The sequence below is a fragment of the Lissotriton helveticus genome, chromosome 3_1, assembly GCF_964261635.1.
Source record: "Lissotriton helveticus chromosome 3_1, aLisHel1.1, whole genome shotgun sequence".
In the NCBI taxonomy this organism is placed as follows: Eukaryota; Metazoa; Chordata; class Amphibia; order Caudata; family Salamandridae; genus Lissotriton; species Lissotriton helveticus.
This window is the reverse complement of record NC_136061.1, coordinates 1,935,014,376-1,935,030,804: the sequence shown is the minus strand read 5'-3', so window position 1 is coordinate 1,935,030,804 and position 16,429 is coordinate 1,935,014,376. Positions and strand designations below refer to the sequence as shown.

Genomic DNA, 16,429 nt, shown 5'->3' with positions numbered 1-16,429 from the left:
AGATAAAGCATAGTACAGAATAATGCAAACATCCTTCAGACAGCCAGTCAAGGCACACAAGAGGAGCAGTGGCACAAGCACCCACCACCACACAGAGCAAGCGTGACAGGCAGCAGAATTGAAAGCTTGCTTCCCTTACAGCCCAGCTAGAACATGGACTGCTCCAGCACAAGCGTCTCTGACCAAAGCACACGTACAAAGAGGAGGCAGCAGTTCTAACCTGGTCACACAGAATAGTCAGTCCACCAACAGATACACATTATAAAATTACTTTTACTTTACTTGGGGCAAGAGCACTTCTTCAGACCTATGGTCAACCAATGAGGGAAGGCAGGAGTGGGATGGGGTCGGTGAGATTTGAGTGACTGACACTCGACCCTGGGCGTTTAGGGGCTTAAAACTGAAGCGCCCAGGTCCGAGGCAATGAGTGAATCAACCCCTTGTCACCGAGGTGAAGGGCCTCAAGGACTAAGGTGAGGAGGAGCCTGCACATTTAGCGCATGTCTAGCTCCTGATGGACACAGCTCTTTAGGGGTAAAAGGTGAGGGGTGTGGCTCCTGAGCCCCAATGGACCGGCCGCGTCAACTGATCTGACATCCTGTTAAGATGTAGTGTGAAGTACAGTGCACAGGTACATTGAATACCATTTCCCCAGTGTTTGTGGGTCTCAATTTTCTGTAACAGACTGTGACCACGCCATCTACTGTGCATCATGTCCATTCCAGAAATCTCATTTCAGGATCTCTCAGTCCTACCCAAATGCTGAAATGAACATGGACCATCAGAAAGGTTTGAGAAGGTCATGATGCGGTCCAGTAGAGCAAGCTTTTCTCTCACAAACATGGAATAGCTGCCAAGACAAGTGCAGGTAGCACAACAAACCCACATATATTTAAGTGGGTGCTACGCCACGTACATCCTTAGCTTTTTATAAAGCTCTTCAAAACGCATTTCTGTCATTGCCAGGAAATGCAACATACAGAGGTTACTACTGCCAAATGTAATGGGACTCCATTTAAAGACCTCAGAAGAACGGAAATATTGGTAGAGAAGAGTAATGGTGTCGATTCTGATAGAAGTGTAGGGGTAAAGGCAGCGAGTGTTGCCGGGATCCGATCATACAGATCACTTCATTTCACAGTAGCAAATGTTTTACTTGCTGGCCCAATTTTCTGACTTCTGGAACACAAAATCCGACCAAACTCGACTATGATCAAGGACATCTCTACCACTACACATTCAGATAAATGGTCTCCTGAAGCGAACAATAACACAAACCGCGACTGCTCCCTTTAAAGATAACTCTACAATGTGAATCAGCAGCAGCCACCTAGGTCACTTGGGCAAGGCCCACAGCAGCTATCACAGCTTGGGATCCTATCAAACCAATCACAGCAATGTTACTGTGAACCATGGCTCACATGGCTCAAACACTGAAATCTGTGGCACAGGTGAGTAGCACCGTTTGGCCACGCCAAGCCCCAGCACTGGGCAGCGTCTCTTCCCTCATGCACTACAGCTACAAGGACTCTCGGTTATTACTCCATTGCGCGCCATGCAATGATGCACTTGCTTCACCTCCATTGAGTGATTGGCAGAAAGCACTTCTGTAAATTTCAATGATCTATCTGAGCACCTATGCGGTAATGCGGTAATGCCCTATTCCCCTTCATCAGTGCTGACCTCCTGTAATTAACGTGTACCCCACCATGTGACGGATTATAAGACCAGCAACGTCATATTACAATCAGACACTGCACTGTAACTTGCTCACATAGTAAGGTTCCCTTGCTGCAATGTCACCCGCTCTGCTACGACTACAATCACTTTCCTACTCAGTGTCTCTCTCCACATCAGCTAATCTTGAGTCTCATCACCTCACCTCATAACCATGCTCAGCAGTATCACACACTACACTACCACTCACGCTTGACTCAAATTCCCTCTATCACACCTTCCTCCATGCTTCAATACAGAACAGACCCTCTGCTTCGTAAACAAACCCACCTCTGAGGCAGTCTCCTGGGGCCTATGAAACGTTCGTTCCATCTGCAAGAAATAAGAAAAATGTAACTACTATTTGAACTTGCTCTCACCTGCTCGCGTCATTGCGATCTCAGAGACCTAAAGCGTTCAAAAAGTTACAACTACTCCAAATGCTCGACACATTGATCACACTTTTTACTTTACGGACACCACAGGCTTTTCAGTTTGAGCTGGTACAGGCCTTTAGTTAAATTCCTCTGCTCCCATATCCTGCCCCATACATGGGTATCACACCACTGACACATTCCGATCACAAGCATTACCCACTCTAAACGTCACACTCATCTTGTGCCTCTTATTCCGAACAAGGGTACTCTATCAACTGCTTTCTGGTTGCGCACTCATCAATCGTCCCTCTAGCACCACTTACCCGGTGGGTACTCCCAGGAACGTATTTTCTCTATGCCGTTCATCCCAGTCTTTGACTCATGCCCCTGATCACCAAGGGGGTCACTTAATTATACAAATGGATATGATTTTGCACTACTGAAAACCTTCAGGCATATCTTATTGTCTTCATACACACCCTTGAACAGTGTTTCCTAATGTGTGCTCTGCATACCACTAAGTGGGTCCATGACAGCTTACAAAATGAAATAGTAGTAGATTACTAAGGTATATGTACTTAAGTAAAATTTAAAAAAAAAAATGTAAATGTGAGGCTAAAATTAGGTCATAATGGTTAGTTTGATTGGCAGAGTTAACAGAACCTAGGTTGGATAATTTGTGTTCTCAATTGAAGCACTGGTATGGGGAACAGATACATTAGGAGCTAAAAAGCCAAAGAGATAGGCTCGAGGTTAGCATACCACTTCATCTATTTGAAATAGATGAAATTTCAAAACACACTAAATTTCCTCTTAAATTATGTTTTTTGTATACTTGTTTGTGAATTAAATAGATTAAAAAATGTGTAGATTTGTTCGATCTACACTTGTCCAAAAGGTCTAATCATAAAAATTGCTTTGGCTGGGGTCCCCAGCTTCTAATAGTTATTCAGTGTGTGTGGAGGGGGAGGGAGAACAGCAGCCTAAAGTCTAAGTACTGCTACCTTAGAATCACCCAAATCTGTCACGTTAACATATTTCCCCTCAACACCAACCACAATCCATGCCCTGTACCATCATGTCTTTCCTTCCTTCTCACATTACAACCACTAAATTGAACGTTTCTGCTGGTGGCTTTGCAGAATACTTTCCTTTACAGCAACAAAATGAGAAACACTCATAACGCTGCTTACTGCCCATGTATGCATATTTCACCCTACCTCTCTGAATGTATCCTTCACACTCTATACCTTTGACCCTACATTTTCACCAGAATCGACACCATTACTCTGTTCTAACAATCTTTCATGCTATCCACTTGAAAAATGATCACCTTAAATCATCAAACTACACCCCATCGACACCATCATTCGTATCTGCCTCTCCTCAAATTTCAACTAGTAACCGCACTTAAGTCTGTGACTTTTCAGTTTACATCATTCTGACTTTATTTTTAAAAAAATGAATTAACTTAAAACAAATAAAACAGAGCCGGCCTCTTCTTTCTGGCCAGCTGCTGCCCAGTATGTCAGCTATAGGTGCTAAACTTCCCAGGTACATGCATAACTAGCTACTCTAGTAGAGATTCAAGTCGAGCTACTGTGTCTTTTAGTCTTAATTTTATAATGGATAGACTAGTTGCAAAATGCAAAAAAATATATAATAATTGGAGCAGCTAGTAACGCATGGACATGGGAAATTTGCCAGTACTGCTCAGCCTCCTCCACAAAATTACTCGAACAAGTTTCCAAAATATGACAACGTCTTATACATTTGCAAATAAAATGACTACTATCTGGCTTTCACTAACTTTATTTCACGGACATACCATACTTCAACATAACGAGTATCTCGTCTATTGTACCTTTCTTCAGTTTTTAGCACCACGACAACCAAACTATGCTCACTACTCATGTCTCTGCAGGTACACTTTCTGCACGAATCTCTTCCTACCTATCCCAACTGAGCCATCTTGATCGCGTGGCGCATCCTCCCTCTCGCCACCAACCTCCCTCTCACTTGGTATTCCACTGGGATCTGTGTGGGCCACCTCTATTCCATTTTTACTCGAAGTTCCTCAAAGACATGATCGACTCCTCACCTTCACACATGTTTACTCTCTACTTCTTGAAACAGAACTCTTCAAAGACTAACGTTACCTACGTACTCTCTACACCCGCTCCAATTATGCTTTGTCTCTGCCTTATTTTTGCGAAAATACCATGAATCCCATGGCATTTGTGAGAACTTCAGCAAACAGTTCAATTTCTCCAGGAGGCTGCTACGTTCCAACTACTAAACCGATGTAGTCACCTTACGACCTGTTCCACACGTAAAATCAATACTTAATGACCAAGAGCAATTAGTAAATTGGATTTTTGTAAGAGTTTATTAGTCACTGTCCTTTTCTTTACTCGACAAACTCGTTACTTTCACCCGCAGGCCTAACCTCCACTCGAACACCTATCTCTCCAGAGACGATCAAGGGCTTCGGAGGCCCTCGGTCGCATACAGTGCCCAATATACTTATCTAGTAGAGTTTAAAAGCCAAAAGTTAGCTAACTTCTCTGCCTCTCCGAGCTCCTTATCCGCTACCTCTCGCCCACATCAACTCAATCTCTGTACCATGCAAGCACCACCCCGTGCCTGCTTCACAAGCAGGCCATTTGAACTCCATGCGCCTGTTCTATGGCATGGTATCCCTTCCCAGGTCTGGGCATTATCTCTCTTCTGTTGTTTAAAGAGGACTTGAATGCAAACGATGAAACTGGAAAACAAACTGCTCACCAATGTATCACTTATACAGCAATACCAACAAAGATGGCATGTACGATCAATGTTCTACCACATTCAGATTAACCACTCGAAATGGCTTGCTGTTTCTAAGATCTTATCTCCTAGTCGCGATATACAATACCTCCCTGGTTGACGTAACCTAGCACTGTTACATTGCTTCATGAGCAGGATTCTGGTAAGAAGTCTCTTTAGCGTGAACCCCTACCAAATGCCCCAAGGGATGTCAGGAGTGTTTGGATGGGGGTGGCACAATCAGGACATGTACCAGCTTGTGTATGGCAAGCCACTCTGGGCTGAGGCATTAAATGACACTTCAATTGGGGCTGTGTCTGTATATTTAGGATATTCCGTTCCCCTCCCTTCTCCATCTCCAGCTCATTCCAGACAATGAGGCTAGGTTAACATATCTTGGCTTCAGAGCTACTAATTACATTAGCCTTTTAAAGACTCCAAAAGACTCCTACATTTTGGATTTCTGAGATGATGAACAACCGGGGAGGCTCTCCCTCCAGTGACTAGGTGTGAGAGGCAAAGGGGACAATAAATTGTCCTGGGAGTGCAGAGTTATTTGAACTCTCCAATTTAAATCTCAAGAAAGAGCAACTGGAAAAAAAGGTTGGCCAGAAGTGATGGTCATTACAGACTACTTTCCTCTTAGCTTGTGCCAGGAAGCTGGGTGACTGCACCGAGTGTTCCACCAACACTATGGTAGACTATGGGTGCCCTTTTCTTCCAAGAACGCTTCAAGACGTTTAAGTCACATACTGTGCAACAAACCTCCCGCCTAAGCCTCCGGTCAACAAGATTATTATTATTATTTTTTTTTTTTTTATAACAGATCCACCTGGTCTACACTTTGCTCACTCCACAGTCAAATGCCTCGCTGCTTTTTTGATATACTATAACAGTAGTATGGTCTGATGGGCTGTGTATTAACCAAGCCTAAGAAAGGGCATACTTGTGGAAAGTGTTGACATTATATCACGAGGCAACACATTTTCTAAGTTGTGTTCAGCGTGTCTAGCAACTCCATTCACACAAAGCATAGCTTGAAGAACGGTTTTCACTCAAGAACAGAGCTAACTCAGATAAAAATAGTGCTGTCTTCCCTCTCTGCAGAGGCAATTGTGCACCACCTTGTACTAAAAGAACCTTAATAAAAAGGCTAGTTCAGACCGCTCTCCAATCTTTTGTTATTCTAATACCAGCAACTGCGGCGCAATAGGATTCCAGCTGCACTGGGGATCTGTACTGAGGCAACAGATGGAAAACAAGAGACCCCATCAGAATCATCTACACAGGAGGCCACCAGAGTCTCAACTGTTGCCTGGCAAGAGCAAGAAGCCTACAGTTTATGGTCTTGGAACACCTGCACTGGTGGGCGCTGGACATAGCCCAGTCAGTGCTTAGAAGAGCGTAGGGACAGGCGTACCCTCCACAATGCACAGAGGAAGAGATAAGACCATGCAACATGAACCACCCCCATCCCTACCACTTATATACAAGGCACCAGGGAAAAGAGGGCTTCACCTACATGGGAAAGGTCCTTGGTTTTGGAGGGGGGAGTGCTGCTGGAGGAGGCCACCGATGCAGGGCTGCTTGGAGGTGCATCCTTCAGTCCTCGCAGTTTATCCAGACCGTTCTCAGGAGGAGAGTGTGGAGGGCTGAGGCGAGGCGTGGCAGGATCCTGAGAAGATGAAGAAAAATACTGAGTCTCCTAAACTGATCAAGAGCTTAGATGATCACTAACACCACCCAAAACCAGAGTTTTCTAGCTTGGACAATTTCCTGTAAGGTAAAGAATACTAACAAGGGCAATCAATCGAAACAAATCACTCATCCATACAAACCAGGGTACACAAACAAAATTAAACCATCGCGTATGTAGAATAATCCCTAGACCTCCAAAAAAGCATCTGAAAAGCCTAGGCCTATCACCGATCAATGTAAAATCAGCAGCCTCCGTACCAATTCTTGAGTGTTTTGAAATGTACTGACAACCAAATAGAAGCCATTTGCTGCCAAGTAACCATAGTATGTGTTCTCCAGTGCAATACTTGGTTTCTTTGGTGCTTTTGTGTGTGATGTATGGTGTATGTATTTAGCAGGTGCCCAGTGGTTTGAATAGGGAGCTAACTCCAACTCTGTCTCTCTCAGCTGTAAAACACAAAAGCCTACTAGCATTGGGGACTTTCCAGTCTTGCCCTTGTATACTACTTGCCAGATTGGCATGTTTCCAGCCAAGAGTTATGCCTCTTTATGCAAGCAACGCTCATATTTAGCAGAATCATAGCTCACTTCAACAAAACCCTTCCAAACAAAGAAAAGGCCTTATGAAGCCAACGGAATAGCGTGTAATTCTGCTACCCATATATGCATTTGCTTCCACCGGATGCGCCCTTCCTTTTTTGGTTTAAAGCTGAACAGTAAACCGGATGAATCCATTTGATCATGGAAGCCACTGAGCATAAATTGAGATGACTCACTCTTTGAGTAAACTCAATGATACACCTCTGCAAAGCATGAGTGAAAAAATCCCCCCAACTTAACCAGGTCCTTGACTAGGCATCCAAAGAGCAGGCCATATTCCATGAATAAGCTGCCTGCCTAGATTTTACCTTTAGAGCAGCAAAAAGGACACCTGTAAAACTGATATTGCTTAGTGTTTTGTTCTAGAGAAACCTTCACTTTTCAGTGACATCCAGGACTAACGTGCCCACAGGCACTATCCGAGCCAGCTACGAGCCCTCTCTGAAGAACCAGACTAAAGCATCTATGTGGAAGCCCCACATTGTTGTTACTGGCCAGGAGCCTGCCTGTAGCTGGAGTTTAGGATTCGATCCTAAACTCCAGGACGAGCCAAGCCAGGCAGCATCTTTAAGCTTGCATTAGCATTCTTAAAACTTCTTGAGGTCTAATGCCTTTGTTCTTTGATAAAGCGCTAGGAGTTGTGAGCCTAAACCTAGAACTATGCTACATCCACAGCAGCAAAGTGTTGAGCTAAGATGTGTTATACAAAGAGTATATTGTAACTTCCTGGGAAGCAGCAAGCAGTATTACAGGGTCATTGTATATTATATATATATATATATATATATATATATATATATATATATATATACATACACACACACACACACACACACACACACACACACACACACACGGAGCACACAGCCTCACATCACAGCACTCAGCTCGCCCCAATGCATCATGGTAGAAGAAGTGTATGTGATATATATATATATATATATATATATATTTATATTTCCACTTTGCTTCCAGGTATGCGGGCGGATTGCAGCGCTCTTATCTGCTTTCGTGGTGGTGTGTCCCAACCGACATGGCCAAAACAGCCAGTATTCAGCACTTCCAGAATTGTAATCTTAGAATTTGTTTGTAAAACATAAAGAACGCAACACCCAATGCGTTTCGGTCCCCCTGGACCTTGATTACAGTCCACGGGGCCTGAAACACATTCTATTACATTCTCTATGTTTAACTAACAAATTAAGCAGATTACAGTTCCCCACACTGTGTTGCTCTCTACCGAATTGCCTTCTCTTGTGTGATTCTCCCCTGCCAAAATTGACTGCTCTCTCTCTTGCTGCTTTTTTTTCGCTCACTTCCCCAAGCCGACCTTATTTTATCCCACTCACCGTTGCTTTCCCATATCCACTCAACCCCGCAATTTTGTTTTATATTTGATTTTTTGTTGTTGAAATGTACCAGGTACCAAATTGCCCCGCTGCCGTAGAAAAATAATGCTTTTGCACTAGTGAAATTACAGATCTTAAAACTTTTTTTTTTTTTATTGCTGATCACTCTTGAACCGGTAAATACAAAAATGCCACCAGGGTTATTTGTGCCACTGGATTCAAGCTAGCCTGGCTGAGGAGGGGTGATGCCCCGAAACTGGTCACAGATTGCTTGGTTCTGGTCCAGGGAGGACCTGGCTTGGTAGTTCAGTCTGGACTGTTCCCATGAGGCACAGGGTGAAGTCTGATTTGCATATGCCTGGGTCTAAACTGGGGTGGCATAGTGAACAAAAGAACGATGGATTTAAACCCAGATATACTGACTGGTGGAGAATGTTTTATTTGCTTTGCATTCCGTCCATCAACTGTGTGTCTTTTGCCTTCTTGCCATATTTACGCAGAGTATGCTCGGAAATGGGTCCCGGGTGCACTGTGCCACTGGATTCAAGCTAGCCTGGCTGATGAGGGGTGATGCACCAAAACCGGTCCCAGGATGCTTGGCTCCGGTCCAGAAAGGACCTGGCTTGGCAGTTCGGTGTGGACTGTTACCATGAGGCACAGGGTCAAGACTGATTTACATTGCATATGGCAAAGTCTAAACTGGGGTGGCATAGTGAGCAAAAGAACGATGGATTTAACCAAGGTCTATTGACTGGGGGAGAATGTTTTGTTTACTCTGCATTCCGTCCATCAACTGTGTGTCATTTAATAGGAGCACACTCGCGTGGTGACACATGTGCGCACCTATGAAATGACAAGCCCTGTCATCACTTTTTTTCTATTTAATCTGGCCAATGCTTAACACTGTAACGTGAAATTCATCACATTACACAAATGATTGTGGGGTACTTTAAATAGCACCATGGTCAAGTCAAATAAAAATCAGTGTTTTCCACCACACAGACAAAGAACTGCAATGCACATTTCTGCAACAAGCTCCCACAATGTTCCCTGCAATTGGCATTCCCAACCATGCCCACCACCCATGGAAGGGAAAGACAGAAACATTCCAGAAACTCCTTCCCTGAACCAGCATCTGCAAATTCCAAAACTGGCCGCCCATTGTTCTGAAAACAGCGTCACTAACCTTTAAACAGAATCAACCCCAACAACAGTATGGGCCCAAAAAAATCTGGCAACTCCTTCATGCCCCGCTTATCTCTCCTTCCCAAGAAGATCACTTATGAAACCACCATGCATCAAACGCCCAAGAACACCCATCATCAAAAAGTGCCACCCTCCAAAAATCGTCTCATCACGGACATCAAAATGAGCACTCAAGTTACTCAAAAACAGCATCTTCAATCTCCCCGAGCCCAGCATTTACCATAATTACCAGATCCAGCTACCCCAAAACAATTTTGAAAATCCTTCAAAATCACCACACAACACCCCAAGAAATTACACATCTTCAAAACTAGCATCCCCCAACTTCAAATTAACCACCCGCAACCTCCGTCAAACTTGCTTAACCTGTTCACAGAAAACTTCCACCCTCAACGCAAGCACACACAACTTGACCAAAACCAGCACTGTAATTTCCCCGCAGAGCTAGTACCAAACGTATCGTAGAAACAGAGCCCATCCCCTCCAAAAGGTGCACAAGTAGCTAGTAATCACGTAGATCAAAATCAGTGCCACCCAGTCAAGGCAACAAGACAGATGTCAGTCCTAAATGGAGTACGAAATGGAGTACGAAATGGGAACCCTTACAAGCAGACGATGAAACCATTTCCCCTACAAGGGGGACAAACCAGAATTCTCCGGCAAAAACAGCACTCTCCAACTCATCTGAGGTCAGGTCCTGGCTACTGCTTAAAAGTAACTGTTGTCCTTGCCCCCACCCACAAAATAAATTGCAAACGCCAATTCAGATGGATTTAGCATCCATTAACCTATACAGAATAAGCACCTTCTTCAGAATAATTCAAGACCGACAAAACACACTCGAACATGGAAAAACGCACACACTTCCATAGGAAAATAATATCACCCAATGCCAACCCCTCAAAACAAGTTACAGCTAACAGCCATTGGACTACCAAAAGGTGCTGCTATGCCATACTAATAGAACACTGTGTGCTACACAAATGTTAATTAGCAGTAACTACAACAATACCAGCCCCCTCAAAGACCGATTAAATCAGCAATGTTAAACTCCCACACCTACGTCAGATCAATGAAAACAGACAAATAACATAGGTCAGACATGAAAGGGACATGCGGCACAAAGGAAAGATGGAGACCAGGGAAGGACTGCACTGGTACAATGGACAGGGAAATGATAGGGTGAGAGAACCTGCAGATGATCTCAAAGTCTTGTGTAGCCAAGTCTGAGCCTACCTCATTGGACACATCCACCACCAGATCATCGCTCTTCTCTCCATCACTGTCCTAACAAAGAGAAGCAAACATAATGAGAGGATATTGCAGTACTCAAATAAATAAATGAAACAGGACTTGACCATCCCACCCCCACCCCCTTTCTCATTGCACAATGCAGAGAGAGATGGGGGGAGAAAAAGTCAAGGAAAGCAAAGGGACAGAGACACATAAGTGGTCAAAGGAAGAAAGATGCACAGTTGGAGAAAATTATATAAAAGGGTTTTTAAGAAGAGATCTCTGAACCCTCTCTCCTGGGGGTCTACCCAGATAATTCTATTTTCCACACAAAGTCTTAATACTACAAACCAAGAGGTGTCATCAAATGTCCCCCACATGGCCAATGCTAATCGATGCTCCCATCCAACAAAGGGGGGGGGGTTGATTTCCACCTACAAAAGAGATTCTAGAGATTTACAATCTATTCCCCCACCCCAACCACAAAGGGACTGATCAGGGAATTATTTTGCCCAAAGGAGACAGCCAGAGATTACCACCCCCTCTGCAAAAATGGTCATCCAACACTTTTCTCATTCACAAAGAGACAATCAGATCTCCCACAGAGCTGGCATAAGTGCCCCCTCCTACTCACCCCACCCCCCAAAGAGCCAGAAAAATATTTCCCTCTCTATACTCAGTCACTGGCAAGATATTCTCAATTAACATTCACACGAGAAGCCACCTTCGATCCCAAGCCAACCAGCCCACCCAAAAAGGAAGATTGACAGGGGGGAGATTCATCAAGTTCTTCAGACCCTCTTACATATCGGCTGAGGTTGTCTTTATCTTCCGCCTTCCGTTTCTTGTTTTCCAGACTGTAGTCTACCGAGCTCCGGTGTTTCTCACTTGCTCTCAGGCTGTCGGATGGGGACACGGATTTATTCTTAAAAATGAAAGAAATAGAGTCACATGAAGAAATACAAACCCTACATGGATGCATCTCCTCTTGATTACAAGAGCTAGGAAGAAGACCAGGTGGAGGAGGGAGACTCCCCAATATGCACCACTGATTGGAGTAGTATATCCCAATCCGTACAAGAGGCAGAAGATAGGGGAAGGGTAAGGGCGTCTTGGCAACATAATGAACAAAGCCATGGGGTTTACAAAAAGAAATGCCCAAGAGGAAGGGAATTATTAAAGGCCTCCAAAATGACTCCATGAGTTAAGCATTTGAAGGCTACATGTAAAGTGAACCACAGGTCATGAGTTGAACCAATGGTTTGGCCAACTCGGTCCTTCATCCTTCAAAGGGCAATAAATGATGTGTCCTTAAAAAGGATAACTATTACAGCGGTCATACAGATGTAGTAGTTTGATCTAAACAAAAAATGCATCTTTGCCACAAGTCAACATGGGCGGCATTAGCATAAGAGCATCTAAGTCACAAAGAAGGGTGGGATGTTATCATGGCAGCATGGAAGGCACAGGACACATGCTGGGAGGTACTGCCAAAACCAATAGTCATCTTCTTTGAAAGCGATTTGCTTTCCCAATGGTTTTTAGAGATGCTGTGCACCACCGGGCAAAGACAGAAAAAAAAAGTGCAATGAGGCAACGTGTATGCTTCATGATACTACTAGCACCCAAGTTATTCTGCAGACACATGCAAGCATGATGATGAACGCATGCATGTGTCACCATGCATGCCCACACCTGCTGCGTGACACAGGCATCATTTTATTTACTGATCCAATAGGACTGATGCCACTTAAACAGTAAATATATTTTTTTAAACATTTTTCATTGCACTAAATTGCATTTCTGCAAGCATATTGACCAGCAACAAAATGGGAGCTACTTAGCACGTCAAGAAATGTTTAAAAAAATTAAATAAAAATCAATACATTTTGAAAGGAGGGGGAGGGCGAGGAATGGGCAGGAGGAGTGAGATAAAAAATTAATATAAAGCCAGGTGGGGAGACCGTAAAGTAGGGGAAAAGCAGCACATGAAGGAGAGAGCACCTAAAGTATGAAGGGGGTTTTATGGAGGACAAGAATGAGAGAGCGAGCAACACAGAGTGTAGGGGGTAGATATCTGGTAGAGGCCGAGGGAGAAGCACAGGCGGGAGAGAGCTGATAAGCACAGGCGGAAGAGAGCTGAAAAACACATGCGCTCTTATGGAATGCTTACCAAAAAAGAAGAAAAATGTGTTTCTCTTAAAGTGAGCAGTGGAAGCATACAAGTCAGCCAGTGAAAAGGATGCTAAAGAGGCTGCGCACCAGGGGAGGGAGAAGAGAAGGAAGGCATGCAATAGAATAAGCGAGCAAGAAAAGGAGCGACAATAAAGTAATTCAATAGTAAGGAATGAGCGGGCTCCAGGTCCACTAAGACTTTGGTGTAGTCCTAGAGAAGCTTTCCTCTACGGTCAGGTGAGTGGATCGGTTGGCGAGACCTTAAAAATGTGGTGAAAACCCAGCCCCATCCAAGGGAGGAGCATCCGGCCACACCCCGGAAATGAGGTGGGATCACATAACAGGGAACGTCAAACCTGTACAGCACCCACGCACAAAACCTGGGAGGCTTGAAGTTAGATTTTCATTTGACTACACTCAACAAAAGGGTGTTCAGGTTATGGTGCTGGAAAACTGTTTTTTCAACAGCTGCCCTCATTATTGCTCCTCACACAGCAGAAATTGTCAAATGATCTTTGCAAATAAAATATCTTACCATTATTTTCAAGTCCGACACACTAGCTCAGGATTAATCTGCTAGAAAGTAAGCAGGCCACACCTAGACGATTCATAATACAGCTTAGAAATCCATCACATCATGTCTTTCTCTTAGTATGTGTGTATTTATTTAACGTAAACATAGCTTGGAACAGACCACTATATATTACATTGGAGTTTGGGAGATGATCAAACAGATCGCATACTTCAAGTCGCGATTACAGAAATGCATTTCACACATTACATTTAGGCACAGGGATTGTATGTGATTTGCCCAGAATCACACTATGTTGAGCCAAGGCCAGAACTTAAACCTGGGTCCCCAGGTCCTGACATCTCCTCCCTTTAGAAGACTGGGATAACTGGTCAAGCTGGGCCCACAGAAGAAAATGCAGGGTGTGCTCTACACCAACATCACTCCATGGGAGTGTGCCCACAAGCGGCACTCTGTGTGGGTCTGAAAAGGGAGACTCAGCATTTCAGGCATCAAAGAACAAACTGGGCTGCACTACACCGTATCCGGCAAAATATTAAGATAGCATCTCAGGAAACACCCTCAATCAAGCAAACCACCCTCAATCAAGCAAACCACCCTCAATCAAGCAAACCAGCCTCAATCAAGCAAACCAGCCTCAATAAGCAAACCAGCCTCAATAAGCAAACCAGACTCAATAAGCAAACCAGCCTGCGAGCAACAGCTCCTGTGATTGCGTACGTCCAACGCGTCATGAGGCTGCAGTGTAAAGTCTCACCGGACACAGTGCAGAGAAAGGAAGGTTGAACATCCACTTATGGCCTGGGATGATATGTACTGGGGTGGGGATACTTTTACCCCGTATACAAAGTCCACCTTGAAGGAGCTGTGTATACGGCGTTGACCATCATCACTTATAAAATACTGTAAACTCATCCCAGGAAGGATTGAAAACAGACTAGGAGCACTGGAAGTAGCGTAGGTGATACAAACACATCAGAGGCGCCTGCACTACAACCACAGTACAAACAGGTGATTCTTTCAACTGTATGTGCCTTAAAACCCCACAGCCTACCCTTGCACAAATGCATTTGACTGCATGCATGCGACACAAATAGCCAGTATGGCTTGCAGACCTGCCACAACTTGCCTCCAACTCTCCACACAAACGTGTACACAGACACACAGTGTTGACACATACCTTTGCAGCATGTAGATGGTGCTTAATCTCTTTACTAAACTAACCTGCAAGCTCCAGCCAGCACTGCACATCAGGATGCAAATATGGTGCTTACATCTCTGCACATGTGTTTGTTCCCTACCCACACCCTCGAAGGCTTGCATGGTATGTCTCGCCCACACTTACGAACCCTGCGGTACGCTCGGCCTCCTTATTCCTACAGATCTAAATGCTGATTTCCGTGTATAGTGTTTGAAACTTCTCTGTACCCTAGAGGCTGGTCCGATGCCACATCCAATTTCATTCCTATCCCACCAAGGACCTTTCCAGACATGTTCTTTCATGCTCCATTCCAGACGTCTCTGGCCCATTCTGACCCACTCCATTAATCGTTCCAAGGGACCCACTCGCTCCCAGTCGTCTAATAACTCTACTCCACCTATGCCCACAAGAACTTGCCTCTGGTCAAATCTCCTAAAGACCCCACTATGGCCTGGCCTATGTTTTCCATAGTCCAACCTCTGGCACCATCTTTTCACAGAATCAGCACAGCCACCTCAGGGACACCTCCCTCGCATATGGTCCTCTCTCACCTCCACCCTTTCATCAGTGAGGACTCTCCTCACCTTACCCTCTTATGGCATGGCTGCTCTCCACCCCCTTTTGTACCGCTTTGTTCGCCATTGTGGTTCTGAAATTCTGGACCCTACTGTTGTCCCGGTATCGAGGTCCGATACCCGTGTCCCGAAACATCAACGTACCATGACGAATTTGGTGTCGACGAACCGATAATGATTAGGACATCATTTCTATGCATTTGCGTCATGATCAAGGCATGCTAACACCCCTGAATCGTAGTTTCCGTCCCGACCCCTCAGACTCCATTTTGTAAACGGTATCCATCTTGTGTCTTGCCCTCATGATAAGTCAATTAAAGGTCGAGCTTGATCTAAAAGGACACGTCCACCTTCCCCGACTCCCCCCTGACCTGTCCCAACTGACTCCCTTGCCTCCAGCCAAACCTGTTTGGGCAGCTCCTCGCCCAGTGGCCTAATACGATAGCATCAATGCATAACATGCCCCAAACCATTCACTACATCCAGATCATGTTTTCTACACACACGCCTGTCCGCGTTCCCTGTTTATGGCCAGTTTTATGACTAGGAGGTGCCTTCTTTTATTGGGGCTTCACCGATATCTGATGGGAGTTCCGGGCTTGGCTGGGTAATCTATCACGAATTGGACATCTAAAATACGGGCTTGCCTACATGACTTCGCTCTTTTGTATTATTGTAGAAATATGTGTATAGCCATATCATAAACTCAAGAATTCTTGCTTGCAGCTATTATTTTTGTATATAAGGAAAAGGCTGGTTCTGTAAAAACGAACAGTCTCCTGAGAACACATGACACGTGTTTGTCGTGCTTCTAGGACACCTGTTACTTGGTAGCTGCCAATAAAACTTGATCTCTGACTGCGACTAGAAGACTCAGTGTTTCTGTGGTCCGAAACAAGGGAGAACTCAGAGGTCTTCGGGTGTTATCCCCTGGCACCAAACGGGTTCCTAAAAACCCG

General features: G+C 44.6%; 1 protein-coding gene across 8 annotated transcripts in view; it reads right to left on the bottom strand.

Moving 5' to 3' along the window:
• The window catches only part of TLE3 (TLE family member 3, transcriptional corepressor), a 103,403-nt gene that overhangs the window by 22,632 nt on the left and 64,342 nt on the right, over window positions 1-16,429 (bottom strand). For 5 of the 8 annotated variants that reach the window (XM_078682988.1, XM_078682985.1, XM_078682986.1 and 2 more), the window contains exons 9-12: window positions 11,793-11,912; window positions 10,991-11,041; window positions 6,424-6,576; window positions 2,008-2,049 (exon numbers count right to left, since the gene is read on the bottom strand). In XM_078682988.1, the coding sequence (XP_078539114.1) occupies window positions 2,008-2,049; window positions 6,424-6,576; window positions 10,991-11,041; window positions 11,793-11,912 (366 nt within the window). The remainder of the gene's footprint in view (window positions 1-2,007; window positions 2,050-6,423; window positions 6,577-10,990; window positions 11,042-11,792; window positions 11,913-16,429) is intronic. The other 3 variants (XM_078682991.1, XM_078682989.1, XM_078682993.1) reach the window with 1 other exon arrangement.